The sequence below is a fragment of the Myotis yumanensis genome, unplaced genomic scaffold (assembly GCF_028538775.1).
Source record: "Myotis yumanensis isolate MYYU_CA2020_CCGP unplaced genomic scaffold, mMyoYum1.0.hap1 SCAF_6, whole genome shotgun sequence".
In the NCBI taxonomy this organism is placed as follows: Eukaryota; Metazoa; Chordata; class Mammalia; order Chiroptera; family Vespertilionidae; genus Myotis; species Myotis yumanensis.
In genome coordinates, this window is record NW_027223757.1 from 12,547,863 (window position 1) to 12,572,378 (window position 24,516).

The following is a 24,516-nucleotide window of genomic DNA, read 5'->3' on the forward strand; positions in this document are numbered from 1 at the left end:
GCTTTCATCATTTTTATGCTCCACTAAGTAGGATATTAAACCAGGCGGATGCATTTGGGTTGGCAGATAAAGGCTTAGAAAGTGCTAATATCAGTCATGTGAAAATTTGGAGTTAAAATCATTTGTGATCCAAGGCAGGTTGGCCAAGGTTTAATCACTGACATGTAAAGAGGATCGTTTTGACGGCCATGCCTTTGGCAGGTTTTATTTGAGGCCTACCTGTCTTTCTATCCTCTGACAGCAAGCAAGTGCTTCATGGAGCCACAGACTTCCTTCTCTCAAGCCTACTCTTTTACTGAAAGCACCTGTTAAACTTTTTTGAACTTTCATGGACGGGCAGATGTGGCTTCTCACTAGTGAGTTCAATACTGAGATATGAAGGCTCAAAAATATGTCAAAGATATTTGCTGTGTAGCTCAGGGGTGATGCATCGATCACTGCACTCAAGGCTCTCTGTCAGTTCTAGGATCTGGTAGTCTTGAGGCTTGTTTTTTTCAATAAAGATGTCAAGCTAAGCAGAGGTCCAAAATGACGGGTCTAGCTATTGTCACTTTTGCCAGTAATTCACCTACTTTCTTTCATAAATGTTACTCCTCAGCTTGGCTCTGTGTCTCAGGGAACTACATTTCCCAGACTCCCTTGCCCTGTTTTCTGTCATCTTGACCAATGGGAGGCATTTATGGAAGATTGGAAAGTAGGAGACAGAGAAACCAGGGTATTTCTCCCATTGGTTGTGCTTTTAGTGGTGTTTCTAACAGCAGCTACCATCACCTTCATGATTCTAGCTTCTGTTGGACTATTTCTCCCCTCCTGATCCCAGTTCCTGCTGGCCAGTCCTCCATTGTAGACTTAGTTCATGCTCTGGCCATTTCTGGTCTCTGGTAACATTACCTCCACCTTGTGTCTTTCTAACTCAGGCCCTAGCCGGTGGCATCCTGCAGCTGCTGATTTCTGACTTTCCATGAGAATTCATCATCCCTCTGGCTTCTCAGCTCTCCTATCACTTATGCAATGAAGTTCCTGCATTAAATTTATTCTTTTTGAGACAGAATGATACACCACTTGTAATAATCACAAAGACAATGACCACAAAAAAACACACACACACAACAAATTAGTTCACAATGTGATGCCTGCTTCTGAGGCTTCTATCCAGGAATCTTGGTATCTTAACCATCAGGCTCACAGAGAAAGCAGGGTTTCCCTGTCTTCCCTTTGAGATGTGGGGCACAGCAGTCGTTAATCAAAGGTCCCAGGGCAGTTCCTAATGTGTACTGGGGAGCAGCCAAGTGACCTCTGCCCAGCGGAGTCATTGTTGGCACTTGGTCTTGGATTTCCATCTCAGGAGGAAAAATACAATCTCATTGCCAAATGGATTTCTTTTCCTGCTTCTAGCTCTTAATAGAAATATCACGGGCAAAAAAATAATATAACATATTTGCAGGGTTGGGGAAGGAAATGCATGTCTCAGATTTCCCTTTACAGTCTTTATTCTAAAATAGAATAAAACATTTACTTTAGAGAGTATTCATGAATCATTTTAAACAAAAAGTCTTCTACAGTTAATCAATAGATAAAGACTCTTGAGAAGTCTTCGCTCCTGCCTGGACGTGCTGAAACTCCTATTTAAAGAATGAGCTGTGTACATGAGCCAAGAATGCTTTCTGGCTTGGCAGTCTTTTCTGATCTTTGGGAGAGGTTAAAAGCCCAGATATGCAATGTGGAAATTCTGAAACTTCTCCTTAATGCAGTCCTCATTATGTGAAGGGGACCAGAGAGAAGAAAACAATCTCTCCTCTACTTTTTCAGAGCTGCAAAATAAATCTAAGCTCTTGTTCGAATTTGCGATGTTTATTTACCTTTTAATCACGGTTTTGACATTCTATATGGTTTTTATCTAGTCTTTAATGGAATCCTGCCTATTGATTTATAATTGTGACAAATGTCACTTTCAGATTTTTCAGGGACTGATTCATTGCCCTGGGAGCCTTTGTTTTTCCTCCCTGTCTGCTCATTTATATCAGCACCTCCCCTAGATGCCAGAGACAAGAAGATAAGGTGGAGGAGGGTGAACGTTCTAATCAGTCATTTTTGTCACCTGTAGGAATGCTTGAAGAAAGGCCCCCTGAGAAAAGGAAGCTGAACGTATCAGAAAGAATACCACCATATAAATAACAATGGATTTGCTTTAGCCCCAGAATCCTTTGTCCTATGACTAGAGGATTACAAAAGGGCTGCCATCACCACAGAGGAGTTAGATGTTGTTGACATCACTGAGTGTCCCTCAAGTGTTTCATTGACCAGATGCCAGTCCCTGATGTGTGAGTGTGCCAGTGAGCAGTCTTCATCTGTGATGGATAGAGTAAGCAAGCAAGCAAACAAACAACTCACCCCCCACAAACACAACAAGCCAAACCCCAGCGGCCCTGAGAGGAGCTGATGTGTCTGTTGATTTTACCAACAGCGTGGAGTCCAGAAGCAATTACGATGGAGGGACCCAGCTCGGGCTCCTGGGGTTTTCCCTGAGACAGTTGATATATTATGAACATATTAAAAGATGACAAGTGGCCTATTTTCGGTGAGTTTGCTTTTGCAAGGACAGTGATGAGAATTTTCTAATGACAGCTCATAATTAGGCATCTCGCAGTTAAGGTAAACACTAGATTATCCCCTCAATATAAGCTCTGCATTCCACTGTGTAGGTAGCTGCACTACTGAGTTAGCAGGGCCTGGCGGGGGCTGTGTTCTCTTGCAGGAAAACTTAAGGTGAAAACTGTGTTTATATTTTTTGAAGGAAAGTTTTCAATTTTTTCTCCATTTCTTAACAATTTGTTCACCCTTTATCGAATGATTTCTGAGTGCCTCCTAAATATAGGATAAAAGGGTGCATTTGGGTTGAAACAAATACGTGCCCGATGCCGTATTACGTCCTGTATTTATATGAATGACTAAGTCATGGCACCTTCCTTTTTTCTAGTCTTCAGCTCCATGAAAACAAGAAAATCTTGCTCCCTGCTGAATCCCTAGGGTAGTGTCCAGAGTATTCTTGGAGCTTAATAAATATTTGTGATAGAATGAATAAATGAATGAAAACACATAGTGACACCACAGTGTGCTGCATGTGAATAGAAATTTGCATAAAGTCCTTAGGAGTCCCAGAAGGGCAAGAATACGTTGGGGGAACAGAGAGGCGGACAGGTAGGCATTTCCCAAGAAGAGGAGGAAAAGACTGGGAGGGCCATTTCAGGAAGAGTGCAGGTTAGCAGAGGGTGGCATGGGGGAGGCGGGGGTGGGAGAGAGGGGACTCTGAGCGCTTGGTTAGGCAGAACCTGGGGGCAGGACTGCAAGCCCCTCTTCAGAAGCCAAGTCTGACATTCCTGGGGAGGAGAGTAGAAGAAAAGGCAGTGTTCTTCTCACACAATTCATGTCCCCTACGCTGTGGAAACGAAGGGTTTTTGGGGTGGGTGGGTGAAGATAGGTTAAGTAGACTCTGAATCAAAATCACTTTATGTATTTTTCTTTGGATATGATTAGTTTTCAGCCACTAGAAGCAATTTTTAAACATATAAGCTGATTTTGGAAGCCATACTGGCTCTTTCAGAAATTATTCCTTCCCAATTCATAAAATTGATTTGTTGGTTTTCAAAGCTACTCTGGGATGGAAATAAACTAAAATTTAAATGGAGTTCTTAACGTGCAGTCATTGTTTTATTTTTACTAGGCTATTTCAATAGATCAATGATGATCGATAATAGTGTTCTTACCAGTGCAACAATCAGGCAGGTTGATCTTTATTTCTTCTACAAATGCGAAAGGAAAACCTGTTCTTCAGAAAAAGAAAGAGAAAAAAAAAAAAAAGTGAAAACGTCTTCCATTAGTGCACAATTCAGGTGTGAAGACAGAGCAGAGTATTTCTGTCTTCTCATGTCAGAAAGCAAGTGCTAACTCTGACCTTGGAAGATGAGCAGGAGCATGTGTTTGCAGCAGTCTGCCGGGAGGACGGCATCCAAAACCCGGCGGCAGTTGGAACCAGCAAGAGAAATAATCGCACACGTGTTGTCCTAGCAGAACACGCTGGCAGCTTGCCAACGTGGAGCAGCGAGGCTTCCGTCCCAGGATGTAAGAGCTGCAATCAGGGCCTGGAATTCAGGGTTGAAGGCCCGATCCTGCCAGGTAGAGAGCTAAGAATGTTCACCTACAAGAGCAATTTTAATCCTCAGGAAGTGGGTATTATTGGTCCCACTTCACAGATGAGGAAACTAAGGTCTGAAGTCTTGTAATTCAGGTGTGGTGGTCCCTCGTCCATGGATGGGAAACTCCTGGTTTGGGTACTGCTGGTTCCTGCTCCAGGTCCCCACACAGGCATCGTTCAGGGCAGAGCCCAGCGGCTGCCCCTGGACTAATCGCTCTTCCCTATTTACAGACGAGGAAACCGAGAAGTGAAAACTTGAGGACTTGTTCCGAATCACACAGGAAGTTCATAACAGAGCTAAGTTTGGACCTCAGTTGTCTTGATTCCTAGTGAAACGTGCTTACCATTGTATAAATCCAAATATATATAGGTCCTTACCAAAGAATAGGTCCAAATGCATCTACACTTTCTCCCCCTTCTATACCGCACCGAGGGCCGTAATTTATTATAATGGCAGTATTTAAAACATATATAATTTTGCAGCGCCTGGCTGAGACTAAGTCACAAAGTTACCAGCTTGGGACTAGCAGGCCAAAAGTGTGAATAGCTGTGAAATGTACTCAGGGTTTATGTAACTGGTGAGGGGAAGTGTTGTACTGACTGGCAGAATGGTGATGACATTTTCCACACAGAAGGGAGAGACCCAGCTTGTTCTCTGGTACTTACTAAGTGGAGTCACAACAAGCAAGAGGCCATGTCTATGGAGTGGGACCCACAGCACTGAGCCTACTTTGAGAAGTTGACATTGTGTGGCCTCCCATCCCAGTTCTAGGAGATGATTCTAAGCCTGTTTCTACTTCCCACAAAGAACTCCAAAAACAGTCAGAAAGTCAAGAACAAACTTCCCAAGATTTTGTGAATTAGGGTCATTTACTTCTTTCCCCTAAGATATTTAAAAGCAAAGCAAAACAAAATACTCTCAGATGCCAGTCGTTTTGAAAGACATGATTTGAAAAGCAGTGCATGTTGAGGCCTTGTTTGTAAAATTATGAATTAATATGGGCTCGTAGCCTAAGGCCAAAACATCCCAGTCTGTGGAAAAGTTTTTAAAAGTGCTATATATCTATTACTGCTTTCTAAGCTTTCATGGTAATTTGCATGCACTGGGGAATTAAATGGATCTGTGACACAAATTTACGTTAATTTATTCAGTAACTAATGGCATGTTTTAAGGAGATTCAAAGTGATCATAATAATGGCAAGCCAACAAATGTTTGACAATTGCATCACAATGAATGCAAAAACACAGGGGACAGAGGATAGAAATGAAGGTGCTTTTCAAAGGTCATTTCCAAGAATATCTTATATATTTATACGACACATAGCCTACCTATGTAGTCTGTGCAAGTGACAATATTGTCAAATTCAACAAGAACAGAAGAAACAATTTGAGAATTGACTTTAAAAGCAGCTACTGGGAGAAGAAAGCAAATGAAACAGTCACTGAATAAAAAGAGGGATGATTGAAGTTAATGCTTTTGAGTTTGCTCAATAAGAAAGACTTATGTTTAAAAATCCAGTGTGAATCTGTTTCTAAAAGATGTAGATTATATGGCTTATTGCTCAGAAATACTTTTGTAAAAGAATGAATCCACATTTCCAAAGTGATCCAAATTATGTTTCAAGTTGTTGTTCTGCTTAAGCCTGGAAGTAGAAACAAAAATACAGAAAGAAGATCCATGGGCTTCTCATCACTTGCTAATTAATTCATTATTTCTTCTGCTATCCTGGGACTTCCACCCCCTATAACTTAAAATTGTGGTTCTCCACTCCAGTATTCCAGGGCCCCACCACAATTTTGATTTGCTAAATTTGGGGTATGCTCTGGAACCTGCATTTTAACAAGACTTACCAGAGGTTCTGATATAGATAAACTGGAGCCCACACCTTGAGAAATATGGCCTTAGCTCAGTTTCCAAGGGTGAACTCTCAGTTTACACCTTTATTTTAGAGTGGTTGGATAGGACATGTGCTCCCGTATGTTGTTTTTAACTTTTATTAGCATAAATCTTACCAAATCACTGTACCTGGCAGCATAGAGCCAGGATAAAAAACTGTTCCTGACCTTGGGAAATTCTCGTGTCCTTATGTTTAAAATAAGAGTTGGACTGAATGCCGTCTAGACTCCGATGCAGTTCTAAGACTTTATATGCATATCTGATGCTTGGCAGATAGTTCTTGAATATTATGACTCATGTGTTGGCCAGTGTGAATGGAATAAGCCGGGAAAAACAGAAATCAGTCTCTGGGCCATTAAATTAAAATTAAATAAGATTCCTTTCCCCACCCTCACATTTCAGCCACAACCTAGCGAACTGGAATGGCGATTAGATATATGAATTTTATGCTTCAATGAAAAAAGGTTTCTCTTGTTTTCTTAAAAATTTAAGGAATCCTCTGCATGTAATTATCAGAAATTGGATGTATTGATTGCCAGGCTGCAATTTCTGTGTGGATGGTTGACGATTAGTATAAATAAAAATTATGTTTAGAAACTGTTTAATAATTTGGTCACCAACAGAGTAAACATAACCAATATCCTCTATGTTACAAGTAATTGAATTCAGAAGGTTCTCATTTGACTAGCTGTATTTTAAATGAAAAACCAATTATTTTGCTTGATGTTGTAGAAAGCATTAAAAAAAAAATATATGACACAGGACTGTGAGATTAAGTCAGAAAACAATACAGTGTAGTAGGCTATTCAAATAGTAACACTGAAAACACTATATTGGAGAAATCACGACTTACATTTCTTTGGTAGGTGTTTTCATAGGGCCATATGTGATAAAAAGTGATTTTTAAAAATCTGTTTTTTTAGTTAATTTCAGTCACAACCACAATTTACTCTGTATTTCCTTAAAACGACTGCAAGTAGCAATGAAAGAAATTGTCCCTTCTTATAATTATCTATTTAAAACAGCATGTTATGCAATTCTGGCATGTAATACTTTAAAAAATGGACAGCTTATTAGAAGACATTTGCAAATAGCTGTAGCAAACCCTACGAACCCCATTCATTCATTCATTCATTCATGCATTAACTGTTCACCAAACATTCCCTGTGGGCTGCCAAGTGCTAGACGCTCCTTCAGGCACTGGAGATGCAGATGGGAGAGGAAGGCACCAAAACAAGTAACTTCTGTTCTCATGAGGCTTACATTCTAAGGCAGCGGTTCTCAACCTGAGGGTCACGACCCCTTTGGGGGTCGAACGACCCTTTCACTGGGGTCGCCTAAGACCATCGGAAAACACACATATAATTACATATTGTTTTTGTGATTAATCACTATGCTTTAATTATATTCAATTTGTAACCATGAAAATACATCCTGCATATCAGATATTTACATGACGATTCATAACAGTAGCAAAATTACAGTTATGAAGTAGCAACAAAAATACTTTTATGGTTGGGGGTCACCACATGAGGAACTGTATTAAAGGGTCGCGGCATTAGGAAGGTTGAGAACCACTGTTCTAAGGGGTCAGAAAGACAATAGACATACAAGGAAATGAGTATGTAACCTAACAAATGCTAAGCAGGAAATACAGTAAGACCAAGGGACTCAGGGTGATGGGGAATCTTATATTGATTTGTCAAAACAGCCACTCTGATGAGGTGCCATTGAGCAGACACCCACATGAAGCGAGGATGAGCCAGTGAGGAAAGAGAGTCCCAGGCAGGCAGAAAAAACCCAAAATGTCTAAAACATTCTAGTAAGTGGAACATGAATTTGAAAAACCCAGGCTTTTTCAAAAATATTGGAGGCTCTCCTGCAGCTTAAGTTCTCTCTTTTCTACGAAGCTTCTTTGACTATCAACTTGGGTGCTTCAGGAAGGGGAGCCCCAGGCTGGACTCATTAGGGGAAAGGCCTGGGAGGTAAGGGCGGGGCTTTGGCCTCATCCTACAGCCTGGGGCTGGGCAAGCCGAGGAGTCCCTGAGCCAAGTTAACTGCACTTCCCACCAAGCAGCCTGCCCTGGTGTGCCCACTGCACTGTCACTGCAGAGAAGCCCTGGGGGGTTGGGGGGGTGGGAGTGGGGTGGTGGAGGGGGAGGGGGGAGGGGGCGGGAGACAGGCACAGACACAGGGATGAGTCCCTGATGTCCCCAGAACCCGGTCAAGCTCCAAAAGGAGGGACATATCAAATCCTAGTGGCCTGCTCCTTGAACAGAATTTCACCTGTCATTTCACACTAAATGCTGCTTTGTTTTGTTTCAGTGGGACAGTGAGGATGTAAATGTTAGCACAACGATCATACTTCATGCTATTGCTGACACCAACTCCCCCCCTCCACCCTACAGGCCCTGGTGTTGAACATGTTAGATTCTTAATAAAGGTGTTTGTTCAACCAAAGGCCATGCATGCAAAATTATTTGCAAGTTAAAGTTTTTAATGGGAAATGTTTCATTGTCAGGGTACTCTGGGTGTGGTAGGAAATCACTATTCAGATCTAATATCTTCATTTTCAACTCTACACACTCGCCCCTACATATATTCAAAAACTTATTTACAAGGAGAAAAACATAACAAAGGAGGAGATATATTAAAAGGCTTTATTCACAATAGAGAAATTTTACAAATATAGTTTTTAAAAATTATGTGTCAATCTATTATGTTTCCCATAACATTAAAGATTTATATAAAGTTGGAAATGACAGAATGGATTTATGCACAAATCAAAAACAATCATTGTAAAGGATGGATAACACATATGAAGTAATTATGTCAAACATCGAGTCCTGAAAATCGCCACACAATTTTTATGTGTAATATTAATTGCACAAAGTATAGCAAAAACACATACAGAGAATTAAGTGCTATTTTAATTATTTGCCTTTTAGGTGAAATTTCTGCAAATGAATGAAAGACAGTGTCTACGTAAAGACATCAGTTGTTTAAAATAATTAACACAAAATATAACTTTAGTTAAATTACATCACTATAATATTAATCTCTTGCTTACATTTTTGTTGTTTTGGGACTTATGTTAAAAAAATCCAAGTTCTAGAATTGAAAACACTTTATTCTTGCCATTGGCAGAACAATGTCTAGTATAATCTTTTGGCCTACTTATACCAGGATACAGAAGGTACATTGTAGTGCAGGGTGTACATAAACCTGATATTAAAATCCTGTCTGCTGCAGAAATACATACCTGCTCTGTGCTCTTTCAAATCAAATTTAAATGCAAAGAAAAGAAGGTAACTTAAATTGTTAGCCCAAGGACGTTTATGTGAAAATTATAATCTAAATACATATGGCCTGGTTTTTGCAATAATCTTTTATATTTTGCCTTTATGTTCTGGGACAAAAGAGCTCTCACTATCCATTCATTTCATAAGGTGAGCTGACATACGAGTGGAAGATATTCTGGGACTCAAAACACATTGACTTGGCAATAATGATTCATTAAAGTAATGATTAATAATGATTTAATAAAGTACATTTTTAATTTACTAATTTTATTAATTTATTCTTTGTATACCAATGTACAATATGGAAAAAAAGAGCAGGTCACACGAAGTGGTCCTTTCAGTCAAAAGAAATATTTTGAAACACCTTTAAAAGCTGAAAGACCTAAAACAATTAAGTCTATGGGGATCCAAGAAGATAACTGTCTTAAAAATATTAGGTTGAACCATATGAAATTGTTGATATTGGATAGTTTTTAAACTACAAATGCAGCAACTTCATATGCTTCAGCTTAATGCATGGGGTTGCACTGATCTATCTGACCACTGTAGGTGGAGAACGCAGGTGGTTAAAGTCTTTGTACCTCAGAATATACATCACCATATTAGCTCTTGGGGTCATATATATAATATGATCCAATATGATAAGAAAACACAAGGTATCACCAAATCTATTCTTGGGAAAAGCACTCATATCTCAACACAATGCTTTGAAGAACCATATAATTATTTTGATCTGCTACCGGATTGTGGGGGATTAGGAGCATCCATTCCTACATATTCTTTCTAAGCTGGGACATCTATATTGAATTTAACCAAAGTAGACTATATTCTTATTTGACCTAAAAGTTTATTAGATTTTCCTCAATTGACCACGAAGAAATACATTGGTAAAGCTTCTTTCAGACTTAATTCTGCTTTCATTAACTGAAATGAAATAATTTACTATATTTGAGAAAGGGCCCCTGTCAAATCTGAAAAATCTGACCCACATGTAATGTTTTCTTTACTTCAAGGAAAAAAGTTAAAGATGAAATGCAAATGCAAAATCATTTGAAATATTCATCCTCTCTTTAGAGATACCCGATTCTTCATATGTTTAGTAAAAAGCGAAAGCTAACACACTAAGAGTGATGCTATTTCCCTTTAAAAAACATAACTGAGCAATAGCAGAGATCTGCCAAACTTGCAAGCTCACTTTGCTGTGTGGTGAGGATGGAAGAAATTAACCAGCACATGATCCAGAAATGACACAGGACATTTCAAGTAAAATTTGAGAACTAATTCACAAATTAGGAAACACTAACATAATTCACCAACGGAAATATACTGTGGTTCCAATGAAATGAGGTCAACATGAGATGATCTTTTTGGAATGGCATTCTATTTTGAATTAAATTGTAGGTAAAGTATTTTAGAAGACATTCTATCAAATAATGATAGACCCGCATAAGGAGGCTGTCACAGTTATAAGATCTGTCTCTGGTGGATAGACAAACCATATACACATGAAATTAAAAAGGAAAAAGCTTTTTTAATATTTAATTTATTATTATGGCTTTTTGCAACATGGCAAAACATTACAGCTTAAAGCAGACACTATCTCCTCATAGAGGAGGAAAAAGTTTTGCAGTCAAATCAAAACTGTAATTAAGAGGTCACTGGTATACCATTTTATCCAGTCTAATAAAAATGATACTACACCTTCATGAATTCCAGAGATAACAGATTATGTGAAATAAGAAAATCTGTGATCTACTGACTGAATACTAAAGGAAGGAATTTGCGTCCCATTTAAGCCTATGAGAAAAAACATAAAAGACTGCAAAACAATTTTAGAACTGAGAATAATCACAGATCTACTAATAAAATTCATCATGGGCCTGGATACCAGAAGAGGAACTATTAAGGTATGCAGTGATGGGAATGAGCAGAGTAAAATGTCAAATGTCTTGTCATTATCCATTGACTTCCACTTCTTTTTCATTAGTGCAGAGTTTAGGGAGAAGATGGGCCTCAGTATTGAAGATCCAATGTTCCAGTGGAAGTAGATCGTCGTCAGAAAATATTAAGTACAAATATCTAGAGGGAGAAACACGAGTGTATGAAGCAGTAAAACCACAAAGGCACAGCCCAAACCACATCGGTGTCTCCATTCATCCGAGGGAGAACCAGGGAGAATCAAGTATAGCAAAGCGTTGAGGGAATATACACATTAATGCAGAGTGACGAGGCTACTCTGGGCTTTGATACTAGAGTACCAGAACCGTGGAAGCAGGCCTGAGTCAGCACACTCACACGATGACCGAGGACAAACCTGCAATCATCGCCATGTGTGTAGAATGGCATTCAGAGGCAGCCATGCGTGACAGTGCCTGAATGTGCTCATGATAAAGACATGGACAGAGGTCTGCCCAGCTTCCTCGGCCACATACTTTTAGAGGATTTTTACTCACTTTAGTGTCTCCGCCAGGAAGAAGCTCTGCTGCACATCATCGTAACTGTCATGATTGAGGTAAACATCCCTGAGGCCCGAGTAGCCCCCGCTCACCCTGCAGTGATTCTCCAGAGCCTGAATGACCAAGAAGATGGAAAAAAACTGGTCATGAGTCGGTCAACCCATTGTCACTAATTTTTATTACTAGATTGTCAAATTCAAATAAAATAAGAATTCAAATTGAATTGCTAGACTGGAACAGCTTTAGTTGGAAATTAAAAAAACAAACAAACCCTATCCAATGTAAATACAAATAAAGCATGAAAAGTTAAAGGACGTATGGACAATATATCTTCTCACCTAATTAGAAACACTTCCACATTGAGTTTTGGAATAAATTTTCAGTCATATTTACCATCTCCTACTATAACCTAGAGCAGGGTTCATCAAACTATGGACCACAGGCTAAATCCCATCTGCTGTCTGTTTTGGTAAATGAAGGGTTATTGAGCCACAGCTATACTCACATGCTGTCTGTGGCTATTTCTTCACTACAGTGACAGTTGAGTAGTTGCGTATGGCCCCCAAACCTAATTCTCTCCAGCCCTTACAGAAAACAGTTGCTGACCCCTGGTCTAGAAAGATTATTCATATCGAATGGGACTATAAACCCCTGGTGAAAAAAGTGTGCCGGACCAAAAACAGCTGCTACAATAAGCAGACCATCTTATTGCTTAAAAATCAATTGTGGAGTACTAATTAGTGATCCTGGTGAAAGAGATAAAAGTGGAAAATGGAAAGCAGTTGGAAAAATGTGGTTGGTATCTATTTCTAAAGCACACTTTTCTTTTCTTTGGTCTGGGATGGAAGAAGACGGGATGAATCCACTGGTAATATCTAGGGAGAAAGGACCCTACATTCCTGTAGCTGTCTGACTATAAAGAGTATTTGGATAAGAGATGGGATGGGCAGGGTTGGAAAGAAAATTTACAGAAAATAACTTGCCTTCTACATTGTCAGCTGCCACTAAGTTGACTAGTCCTTGTATTTTGAAATCACATTGGCTGCTTTGTTAGTGACCAGGCCTAGTCAGTTCTAAAGAAGTTATTTCCTACTCACCACATCCCATTACTCTTATTAACTATACTATAAGTCATATCAAAATTGCCATCTGAAATCTGGTTCTAATTCATGTCATTTTAAATTTATTTTTCACTTTTCTCTTATGAAACATAACCCTGCCCCTCTTTTTTAAATGTGTATAATTATGCTCCATTTTTCTCCCATCCAGCCAAACTAGCAAAAAAAGATGGAGAACATAGTTGAGATATTAGTTGAGAAAGATCGTTATTGGCTAGAAAAAGATTTTGGAGGAAAACATGGCTGTAAGAATGCAGAGACCAGAAAAGAGGGGAGAGAGAAGGTGAATCCCGTGAGCAGGGATGTGGGGCTGAGGGCTCAGCTCCCCTCTGCAGATGCTAGCAATGAGGACATTGACTTGGCACACCAGGGCTGGAGGGCCGAAGACATACAGCATTTAATTACCAGGTTAAAGAAAATCTAACTGGCAGGCTCCACGCATAAAGAAAATGTCTCATGATTGGTACTTTTTAAAAGCCCCCGGGAAAATAAGATCAACTTCAAAAATAAAATGCTTTGATTATATTCTTCGTTGCACACAATGAACCAAGAGCACGAAAGCCTACAGAAAGGGACTTTCAGGTCCAATTATTTTTTTCCTTCCTTCCTTTTCTGATCAAAGTTCCTTTTGATAAAAAGTTAAATACCAGATAAAATGGAGGTTAAAAATTGTTTGTAAAAAGAAAAAGATCGAGATTTAGAAGAAATGAGTAAGTTCATTATTATGGAACATAACGAAATCTTATTTCCTAAAAAGTAATTTAACCACACAGCTTTTTCTTGGTTTTTCTCTGGAAGTTCTTTGGCGATGAGCTAATGAGAGTGTCAGGCCGTTCTCCCTCCCATAGAGATTTCTATAAGCTCCTTCATTTTTTGCTTTGGGGCTGGCGATGTCCAAAGTTTTTCCTCTTTTCAGTTCACCCCAGTTGTCCTTTCTCTCCCATAGTCCTAGTGTGGAGAGCCATAGTAGTTAAGAACACAACCTAAAGTTTTAGAGGAGGGAGTCGTGTCCCAGCTCTGGACTTGCTAACTGTGGCCTCAGAGGTCCCTGGACCCAGGCAGTGTTCCTGTGGTCCACATGGGGTTGTTGTGACAATAAAACAAGATAGAGACACAGTCAACATAGTACAGGGCCCTGTTAGAGGTCCAGAGAGGCCTAGCTTATTTTAAAAAAAATTTTTTTAGGCTTTTGGTAAATAAATAAAAAAATGCTAAAGATGCATTGAAAAACCTTCATGTCAAGTCTAAATTTTAAGACTTTAGCCGTAACCGGTTTGGCTCAGTGGATAGAGCATCAGCCTGCGGACTGAAAGGTTCCAGGTTCGATTCCGGTCACGGGCACGTACCTTGGTTGTGGGCACATCCCCAGTAGGGGGTGTGCAGGAGGCAGCTGATCGATGTTTCTAACTCTCTATCCCTCTCCCTTCCTCTTTGTAAAAAATCAATAAAATATATTAAAAAAAAAGACTTTAGATGTGTAAATCTAGGGACAAGCAGCTCTCTTGAGCCCCCATAACAGACTGATTTTACAGAACCTCAACAGTGGAAGGATGTATCTACATAGCAGAGTCTGATCAGAGCATCATTTTACTGCAGTCTGTTCTTTGGATCCAGTCTCTGGGCATAGGGACCCCGTCAGTTTTAGTAAATGCTTACATTACTTATTAGTGACCATATGTAAATGGGACTTGCTAATAGCAAAGAAAAGGAGGACAGGAGAATGTTTATACCGACTAGAGCTCTAAACAAAAGAAGAAACACAAACCTGACTGCAAGCGACTGTACCTTTTTAGGGGGGAGCAGGTAAAAGAATAGTGAGCAGCAGGAGCTAAGTCCTAAGCCGGAAAGCATCACTATAAGAACAGAGAAGCCTTTTCTTATCTACCAGGTTAGAAAAACAGCTGATCAACGGAGATTTCCAAGGGTGGACCCCAGAGAACAACTCTAATAATAAGGCTAACTCGTTGAGTTTGGTCTGAGAACCAGGCAAAACAGACACATCAAAGAGTCTGAGGACAGGGATTGAGCCTGGGCAGGCAGAAGCAGACACTGGGAAGACAAATCATTCTCTGAGAGCCAAGATGCCCATGTGTAAAAGGTTAGATTCAGGGAACTGTAGAAAAACGTGTGTGCAAATAAAGAAATGAACATTCCTACGTAAGGCTTATCCACAACTCTAGCCCAGTGGAGAGATGATATAATCTACACATACCTACATCTATAGACATTATATAATCCATATTTACCTACACATGTATGAATGTATAGGTATAACTTATCGTAAGAGCTTTATCAGAATATTAATTATACATGTCTAATTAGAAGGAATTTAATGTAGTTCTTCATGACATTAAAGAGATGCCTCAACTCGTCAATGTAGTCGTTAACATCATTCGACCATAGTTTCCATGTAAGCCAGGGGTTTTCTAAATCTATTAAAGGAACAAGTTGACCACAGGCTGTAGGAATTAGCCCCCAGGAGAGAGGCTCCTGAGTCACAGTGCTCAGCCCTGCAAGAACACCCCTGGAAACACGTCAGGAGAAGGTGGAGGAAAAGGGTGAAGGCGGGAGGAACAGCTGGCAGGAGGTGCTGTCTTCAGATAACTGAGGAGCTAAAATGTACAAGAGAGAGATTATTTTTTCAAAAGCACAGAACTGTAAATTCTGGTTTTAAAAGGAGTAACTTCCTAATACTCCCGGCCATTAAAAAAAGTGACACGAATCACGTTATTAGTAGCATATTCCTTTTCGCTACAAAGTCCTTGAATTGATGAGGAATAGCCATCTGCAAAGATCGGCAGAGGAGTCTTTCCTTTGCGTGGAATCTGGACTTGGTGATTTTCAAGGGCCCCTATGTTTTAGTTTTGGTTCTCCTAAAAACAGAGCATGAGTCATGGGTTGGATGCAGGAAATTTGGGGGGGGGAGGTGATATCAGGAAGTAGGGAGAGTGAAACAGGGAAGTGAGAGGAGCCAGTGAAACGAGCTGTGTGCAACCAGGGCCCCCTCCCGCCTGCACCTCCAAGGAACCATGCAGAACACATCTCAGAACTATTCTTTGAAGAAGGAAGACTGGGAAAGCCACCCACTCACTCCAGTATCTCACTGGGGAGGGGTGCCCCTGGGACCAGGAACTCTCCCCCACTTCCCAGACCAGGCCAGCTGCCTGGGGAGAAGCTCCGAGTCAGAACAGCTGGGAGGCACGGGCACTTGGGTAATGCTGCCAGCACTCGGGCATCTCCCATCGGCATCCCCTATCGCAGAGGCAACACCAACACAGGGGGCCGAGGGCATGCGACAGTGAAGTAAGTATTGCCTACTCTATTTCTGTGCTTTAGAAAAGGCAAGAGCCCACAGCGCTCCCCCCTCCCCACTGCGTCTCAAGTCCAAGCAGAAGTTACTGGGGGCAAAAACAGGAGGATCCCTGCACTGGGACGCAATGAAACAATTTCACATCATATCCTACACTAAGAGGGGGCAACAGGCAAAATTCCTAACACCTCACATCAACCTTCTTCCTTCACCAACAAACTCCCCCGAAGAACAAGCAAATCAAAGCTTCCTGCCCAAATGGCAAGAGAGATTTAGTAACCTTCCATTTTTGAGCAAGTCTCTGTCATACATTTTTCACATTTTAACATCTCCAAAATTGTTGTGTCACAATTTAATTGGTAGGGCTGTACTTTCTTAGTGGTACATAAAATAATGGTGTTTTAGATTTGATGAAAAACATAATCCCTGCTATTTTTAATTTAAACTGATATTTCTAAGGTGAGCGCTAGCCTTAATTCCTTTGCTGGCTTATTGAAGACCAAAGTAATTCCCTATCAACAGAGCTTAGATGAAATATAATTTAAATACATTTTTCAGAGAAAATATTTCTAAAGAAATTGAAATTACCACTGACTAAATATAATTAGAAAACTGCAAAAAAATATTAAAAAAGGCCTAAAGAATCGCTATTACTTAAAACGAGTGATGACTAGTGATAAGACAGACACTAAATGCACAGGGTGATAAGCGAGATTCATCAACGGCTTCCTGAGATATTAAATTTTACACTAAGGCAATATTCATCTTAGATTTCCTGAGAGAAGTTGCTCCTAATGGACTGTTTTTAAAGACAGCAAACTTTCTAAGAAAGAGTGTGGAGAATAAGAAAGTGTAATTAAAGCCTTTGCTTGTTCTCATCCCCTGAATTCCCTCCCACTCCTTTCAGAATAAGAGCTCTTAAAATTAGACATTGTTCGATGCACACTCCGGAGGGTGCCTCCGCTGGCATCCACACATAATAGTTTAGTTTAGGAAGATGATATACCATATTCGGCAGGAAGAGACGCAAGAGATGACAAAGAATTAAATCAGCACACTGGACAGATGGAAAGCTTATCGACATTCAGAGAAACCTGAACTTGCAGAAAGTAGTTCTTCTACAGGTTATTTCTAAAACTAAGTAGCTAATTTACTCTAAGTCAGTGATGGCGAACCTTTTGAGCTCGGCCTGTCAGCATTTTGAAAAACTCTAACTTAACTCTGGTGCCGTGTCACATATAGAAATTTTTTGATATTTGCAACCATAGTAAAACAAAGATTTATATTTTTGATATTTATTTTATATATTTAAATGCCATTTAACAAAGAGAAATCAACCAAAAAAATGAGTTCACGTGTCACCTCTGACACGCGTGTCATAGGTTCGCCATCACTGCTAAGTAAAAGTATGTACTGTATTATCATTTAAATGCCCAAAGACTAATAGAGAATACACACACCACACACACCACACACACACACACACACACACACACACACACAGTGTTTCTTGAAATAGACAACAGGCAAGGGGTGACTATCACCAAGTTGCCTATAACCCTTGTGGAATTAAGTGGTTATCACTTCTAGTCATGGGAACTTAATTTTATAATATACCTTTCTAGATATCTCCTTCAATATCTATCTATCTATCTATCTATCTATCTATCTATCTATCTATCTTAAGCAAAGCTGAAAAGATGAAGCCAAATATGCAGGATGACCTAAATGAAAACACTCAGTCTTGAATGGAAAAAGTCTGGTAAAAACTTTAACAATTATAGAAAAGCTGATATGCTAGATTTATCTGTACATGCTACATTTTTTTTCTGAGACATTTATCTATATGAAACACAAGCAAATTAAAATTTCACCTCTACAGCTTCCCAGGCCCATTTCCTGTACTTTGGATCATGAGTCAGTCGCCACATGTACATGTAAGTCTCAACAACCTCTGGCCGTAGAATGTAGTATTTTTCATTTTGCCTTGTAGCAATGGCTTCAACACCGCCATCGAATCTGAAAGCTTCTGGTCCCAGTTTCACAACTAAAGAATATGGAATGGTAACAAAGGTTATTGTCTTGAACAATGCATAGTGTCTACCACTTAACTGAAACTAGAAAGTACTTTACAATAGTCAGGAACAATGACAAATCACTTTAAGAAATAGTTATAAACATCATATCTCTATATATAAAAGGCTAAGCCACCATCTGACCAGTAGCTATGACGTGCAATGACCACCTGGGGGCAAACGCTTCGACCAGTAGCTATGATGCGCACTGAGCACCAGGGGACAGACGCTCAATGCAGGAGCTGCTGTGACTTGGCAGTGGCCGTTCTTGGGTGATACACCCGGAACCAGAGAGGAGGGAGCCTGATTCTGGGGTGTATCACCGGAGAATTACCCTTTCACAATATGGGACCCCTCGGGGGATGTCAGAGAGCCGGTTTCGGCCTGATCCGCAGACCAGGCCGAGCGACCCAATCTGCCAGAGGGACCTCGCTCACTCCACAGTCCACCTTCAAGCTGCGATGTCACCTCAGGTGTGGCCGGCTGGGGAGGGACCATGGGAGGTTGGCTCCAGGGTGTGCCCGGCCTGGCTTGCTCAGTCCCACCCCACCGGCCACCTTCTAATTAATTTCCTTTCAATGTGCACTGGGGCACTAGTAAATAATACTCAATATACATTTTTTTTGGTTAATCCTCCCCTAAGGATATTTTTTCCATTGATTTTTAGAGAGAGTGGAAGGGAGGAAGGAAGAGGGGCAGGGAGAAGAGCGAGAGAAAGAGAAATATTGATATGAGAGAGACACATCAATTGGTTGGCTCCCACCCATGTCCCAACTGGGGGTGGGGGGTTGAACTTGTAACCCAGGTACATGGGAATAGAACTCGTGACCCTTTGATTTGAGGGCCGATAATCTAACCACTGATACACACTGGCCAGGGCTATTTAATATATTTTTTAAATTCAGTCATCTAAGGTAATGATTCTATATTTTCTTTCATTTAACCAACAGTTATTGAGCACCCAGTGGATAGGTGCAAGGCCCCAGGAAATACCTTATAAGCTAGCTAGAAAATCAGGGGTGTGAATTCTAAGTCATTATGTCATGAAAGGTAATTTAATCTTTGTGCTTCAAACCCTATTTTATAAGGAGGGAGCCAAAGTCAAAATCTAATTCATAGAGACACTGGAAAGATTAATGATAATTTACAAAAATATATTACATCTCTTTAGCAGCGAGAAAGAAACTCTTATCCAATGTATTTACTTAAAGCAAGGCCAATAAATTAGACTGGCCTAATAATGTTTTATGGCCTGAATTTCCATTTCTTGGCAAACTAAGAGTAAATATTTTTATGTAGCAAAGCAGTATCTTTTAAGCTGAAAATATACATTCCTTTAATATATTAATCATGATTATGAGGTTTCATCAGGCACAGTGGATATTCTTTTGAGGGCAACAACAACCAAGTTCTTTACTGAACGAAATAAAAGCATGTGGCAATAGACTGTAGATGAAGAATAACATGTACTCACATGTGCGATTGTAAGATTCATGGCAGGTACGGGCAATCTCAGCTCCGAGCTGAAGGTAGTGCTGGGTCAGGCCCTCCGGAGCATCGTCTGCCCCCAGCGCAAACATGCCTCCAGCAAAGCAGGTCAGGTGGCCCATCTTGTGCTCTAGGAGGCCGCCTTTCCACTCTGCGATGTAAGTCAGCCCCCTACTAGACTTGCGGATCAAGTGAGTCTCGATTGCCTGAAAATAATGCTTATTTTCAGCATTTGTAATCTCTTCTCAAATTTATACAAAAACATGTACCCTCCCCCCCGACAATTACTTCATAGCAGACTAGGGCTATAACAGTGTCTGTACCTTTTATACTATTATCAAAAAAGAGGGGTTTTTAGGAAGCACATTTGGGAATAGTAGACACAGATAAAACTTGTGATAGAGAAGAATAAATTAAAATGAATACACAGGCAGATAAAACTTTCCCTACCTTTATTATAAGTAAACAAATGAAATTAAGATGGTAATAAATAAATAAACATACTGCTGTGCTCATTTACTGTGGTTAAGCTAATTTTATTGATGACCCATTTATTACATTAATATTTCATTCTTACTTAATGCAACTGAACATCTTAGCTATTTACACTTTTCAGAGCACAAATTGCAATAAAGTCCTTCAAGCAGATACCTGTTCATCACCAAAGAAATTATTCTTTCTAGATAGCAAGAGCAATAGCTTTTGAGCATGGATTAGAGAAACATTATTATCCTGTTATGGATCCTGAATAAAGCACTATATTATTTTTGGCATGATTCTGAACAAATCGCTACTTCTCAATATAAAGTAGGCAACTAAGTTCCAAGGTCTCCACACCAATGTTTGTATGGCAATTGGCAAATATAAGTTAATACAGAGGATGGAAAAGTAGCTCTAAAAAATGTTGTGTCAAGTCTATAGAGAATTAATTAGGAAAAAGGAGTATTGGATATTTTGTGATTTTTATCCTTCTATATTAGGAAACAATTAGTTTGATGAAGCCTGTAGAAACCTAAGTGTCTAATATAGCATCTGCCCAGGTACTGATCACTCCAATGGCCCTGTGACAGGGTGAGCATCTCTCACTGTGGATTCTTAGTGTGGTCTCCAGAGAAGGCCATGATAGCCAATAAAAAGTTCAGGGTATTTTATTATTAAAACAACCAACCCCCCCAAAAAACAAACAAACAAAACAAAACAAAAAACCCATACCACTCTTGGATTAAAGACTTTCTAAAACCCACTTGCAGCTAAAACTGATGAACTATATCTCTAGCAACTCAACTGTACAGAACAATAATGCAAGATACCCTCTCCGTGGTAACAATGATCTATCTCTGTAAGTACAACCAGACAAAGAAACTTTGCTCTGTAAGACATGGCTACTTGTCACAATCAGAAGTTTAAGTGTTCTAGCTGTGCTTTCTCAGTCGAAAACACAATGGATTGAAAGTGCTTTTACTATTAAGAGAAACAAGAAACACTTTGACTTCAATTGTTCTTAATGGATTTTTTTCCTGTCAATGGTTTGTCTAAATACAGTATGTTAAAAGCTGTGTGGGTATAGTTCTAGAAACTGAGGGAAAATACTTCAAAGAATATTTTAAAGTTGCTCTTCCTGGAACAGCAGGTCTTAGGGGGCCAGGATGGGAATAATTAAAATGTCTGCCAGGATAGTAATTAAAAAATGACATAATGGAAACCACGCTGTATGGAGAGGAACTCCCTCGGTTAAAACCTAAACCTCATAGGAATGAAGAAAAAGAAACCTGGAAGAGGCCGTGTGGGCCTATCCTAGTAGAGAGGTTTTTGATGTCCATCATGTGCCTGAATAAAGGCTGTGCTAAATGCAGGCCCGGGTCCTTGCTAAGGTGTTTTCGTTCTCATATGTGAAATAGCAGAGTTGTAGCTGCTCTATTAGGGAAGCTCCCTATTGGCATTGAGTGGGGACCAATGTGGCATTTAATCTGGTCAATCAAAGCAAAGCAAGTTGCATTTATATTCAAATAAATAAATCAGTCTATATCAAAACCACTCAGACCTCTTCTGAGGGAGACCGATTTTAGAACAATGGCTGTATTTTTGGAATTCCAAGTTTCCATTTTTTTTCTCCTCTATTACTCTAAATTATATAAAAAAATTACTATTCTAAATTATAAAAAAATTCTAAGCAGTCAATTTTTTGATGATTTCACCATAATTTTACAACATTATTTGAGATGCCTTAATAATAATTAATATTTAAAAATATATGTTACCATAGAAACTACTTTTTTTTTTTTTCATAGAAACTACTTTTAACAATCAGAAGTGCACTTGATTCTGCTACAAAATTTGTTCCTGAAAAGCTGGGTACAAGTTCAGGTATTTTATATAAAATAATTTTCTTTCTTTACTGTATTTACTTTCAAATTTTATTTTCATTTTTGACTGAGGTTTAGTTTACTCTCACACTGGCCACCTCCTAAAGACTTTGCTAAGTAGTTTCTGACTTACCTCACTAACTTACTGCCCATAAGGAAATATATACATGTAGTACAGAAATCCTATTCACAAATAAATCCATAGTGGTGAGGTGTTGACACAAATTTTAATCTGAATTTTGATTTCACACTCAACCTGAAGTTCAGTAATGCAATCTGTAACACAGGTGAATAACATCTAAACTACTGTGAGGAAACAAACTAGTACTTTAGAGGATCTACCTAACACTTAGCATACAGTTCACAATTCAACAAGGGTTTGTTGCCTCTCATTCCTCCTCCATTTTAAAGGAACTCTGAAAACTGTTAGTAATATTAGGGTGATTTCAGATTTTTATTTGAGAGTACTGTCCATATACCTCTGGAGATAAGTTTATTTCAAATGTCTAGGTAGGCAATTTTAACTAAGTCAATTTTCAGAATATAAATTCAGGATTCTTTCCTCTCCATAATTGTAATGGACTCCAAGCACAAAAATATCTTTTTTTTCAGATATGCAAACCTTTTATTTTCAGATATGTAAACCTTCACTGAGGTTTGAACTACGTAAAAAAGTTAAGTGCCCTCTGAGAACTACATACATCAAATATGTTGACTATTGTTATAGTTACGTTAGCAGATCGTTTACTCTTCCTAACTGGAAGTAATTTGTAACTCACTTATGTAGTATTCCATTATTTTTCATTAAAGCTTGATTGAATAAGTAAGTTACAAGTCAGAGCTGAGTGGCAAAATGATTTAACTACTGGGTTTACCTGAACAGCATCAAAATACATCTGCTTAGCTTCCAGATCTGTCTTGTCAGACATTAACCATGCCTTTAGCAAATATTCATAAAAGCTGTCTCCGAGTCCTCCAACTGATACATGATCTGCAAGGGAGGGAAGTGCATTTTAGAGTGATTCAGCCTTTAATTCAGATAATGCAGCAAAATCACATTAGCAACTAGGATGCAAAACCCTACGTCAACTGCAACTCAGTGTTACATTCAAATTCCAACAAATCTCGTTTTCAGAAAGACATTCTGAAATGAGCAGATGTGCTGTTAACTAATGCGATATACTCTAAATAATTACCAGGGTAATTTTGTAAGCAGGAATATATATAATCCCCCCTAATTCCAAAAATCTGGTTCTCTAGTAAAAATACCAAATTAAAAATGTTTCACAGTATATATTCTAATAAATATTTGTTTAGCTCAATAATATAAACCATGGCAAAGCTATGAGTATTAGCAAATCTTTTAAAAAAGTGGTTTGCAATAAAGCCAGAAGGGTCAAAAACCTTGGGAGGGGTGGTAAGAAAGAAGATAGTGGCAGGCGCTTCTCTTCCTTACACATCGATTCTGCAATCCTCCGCTGCCATTCATTATGCCAGATCCACTACATACAGGACCAACAATCTTGCAACTTGTAGAGTAGGTGCCCTCATTAAAAATGAGAAACCTGAGCCTCACAGACGCTAAATGAGATTACAACCTTCTGATTCGTGCCAATTGATTTGACTCCTACAGAGGCTGGCCTGTGGACCTGCTGGCTCTTCACCATATAACACGACATGGGTTCCTTTGCCCTTTATACTTTTATTTTTCAAGCATGTTTAGCTACAAAGACAGATGTAATCTACAGAATTCATAGAGAACACGAGCATTAACAAGATGCACTTATTTTGGAAAACTGCATGGAGTGGCTACTCAGTAAACAATTGAACAAAGCAAAACTTCTAAGTCAACCTTAATAAGGACCACATCTATTCACGCTAGAAGGGCTATATCTGTTCAGTGGTTAAATATGGATTTTATTATAAAAGTCCAGAATAATAGTTTTAATTTTAATGTAAAATGAGTGTTTTTACAATTGTAAAGCTGGTTCTTAAAATAGCAGTGTTTGAAGTGACCTTTACAGTTTCCTAAATAAATCACCACAGAAACCTCTGACATTTAAAAATTAAATAGACGAAGACCTATCTCATCAATAATGAGCCCTGTTGTTATAAACATGATTGCAGGAGACAAATGCAAGTGATGCATGGTCAGGCAGGTCACTGTCCGGCTCCTGTCAACATAACAAGGCCTGAAGGAAATAATACGAAATGATGGCCATGATCCAGACAGGTCCTCCGAGTTAAAGCGATGAGAGTTGAAACCCAACAGCCAGAAGCAGCGGCTTCATTTTCTGAGCCCCCCTCCTCCCTA

At 39.3% G+C, this 24,516-nt stretch overlaps 1 protein-coding gene across 1 annotated transcript in view; it reads right to left on the minus strand.

Moving 5' to 3' along the window:
- Positions 1-8,754: 8,754 nt before the first annotated feature.
- The window catches only part of MAN1A1 (mannosidase alpha class 1A member 1), a 152,165-nt gene continuing 136,403 nt past the window's right edge, over positions 8,755-24,516 (minus strand). The window contains exons 9-13 of the mRNA XM_070417580.1: positions 23,078-23,193; positions 19,826-20,045; positions 18,151-18,323; positions 11,846-11,961; positions 8,755-11,471 (exon numbers count right to left, since the gene is read on the minus strand). Of these exons, the coding sequence (XP_070273681.1) occupies positions 11,348-11,471; positions 11,846-11,961; positions 18,151-18,323; positions 19,826-20,045; positions 23,078-23,193 (749 nt within the window). The 3' untranslated portion in view covers positions 8,755-11,347. The remainder of the gene's footprint in view (positions 11,472-11,845; positions 11,962-18,150; positions 18,324-19,825; positions 20,046-23,077; positions 23,194-24,516) is intronic.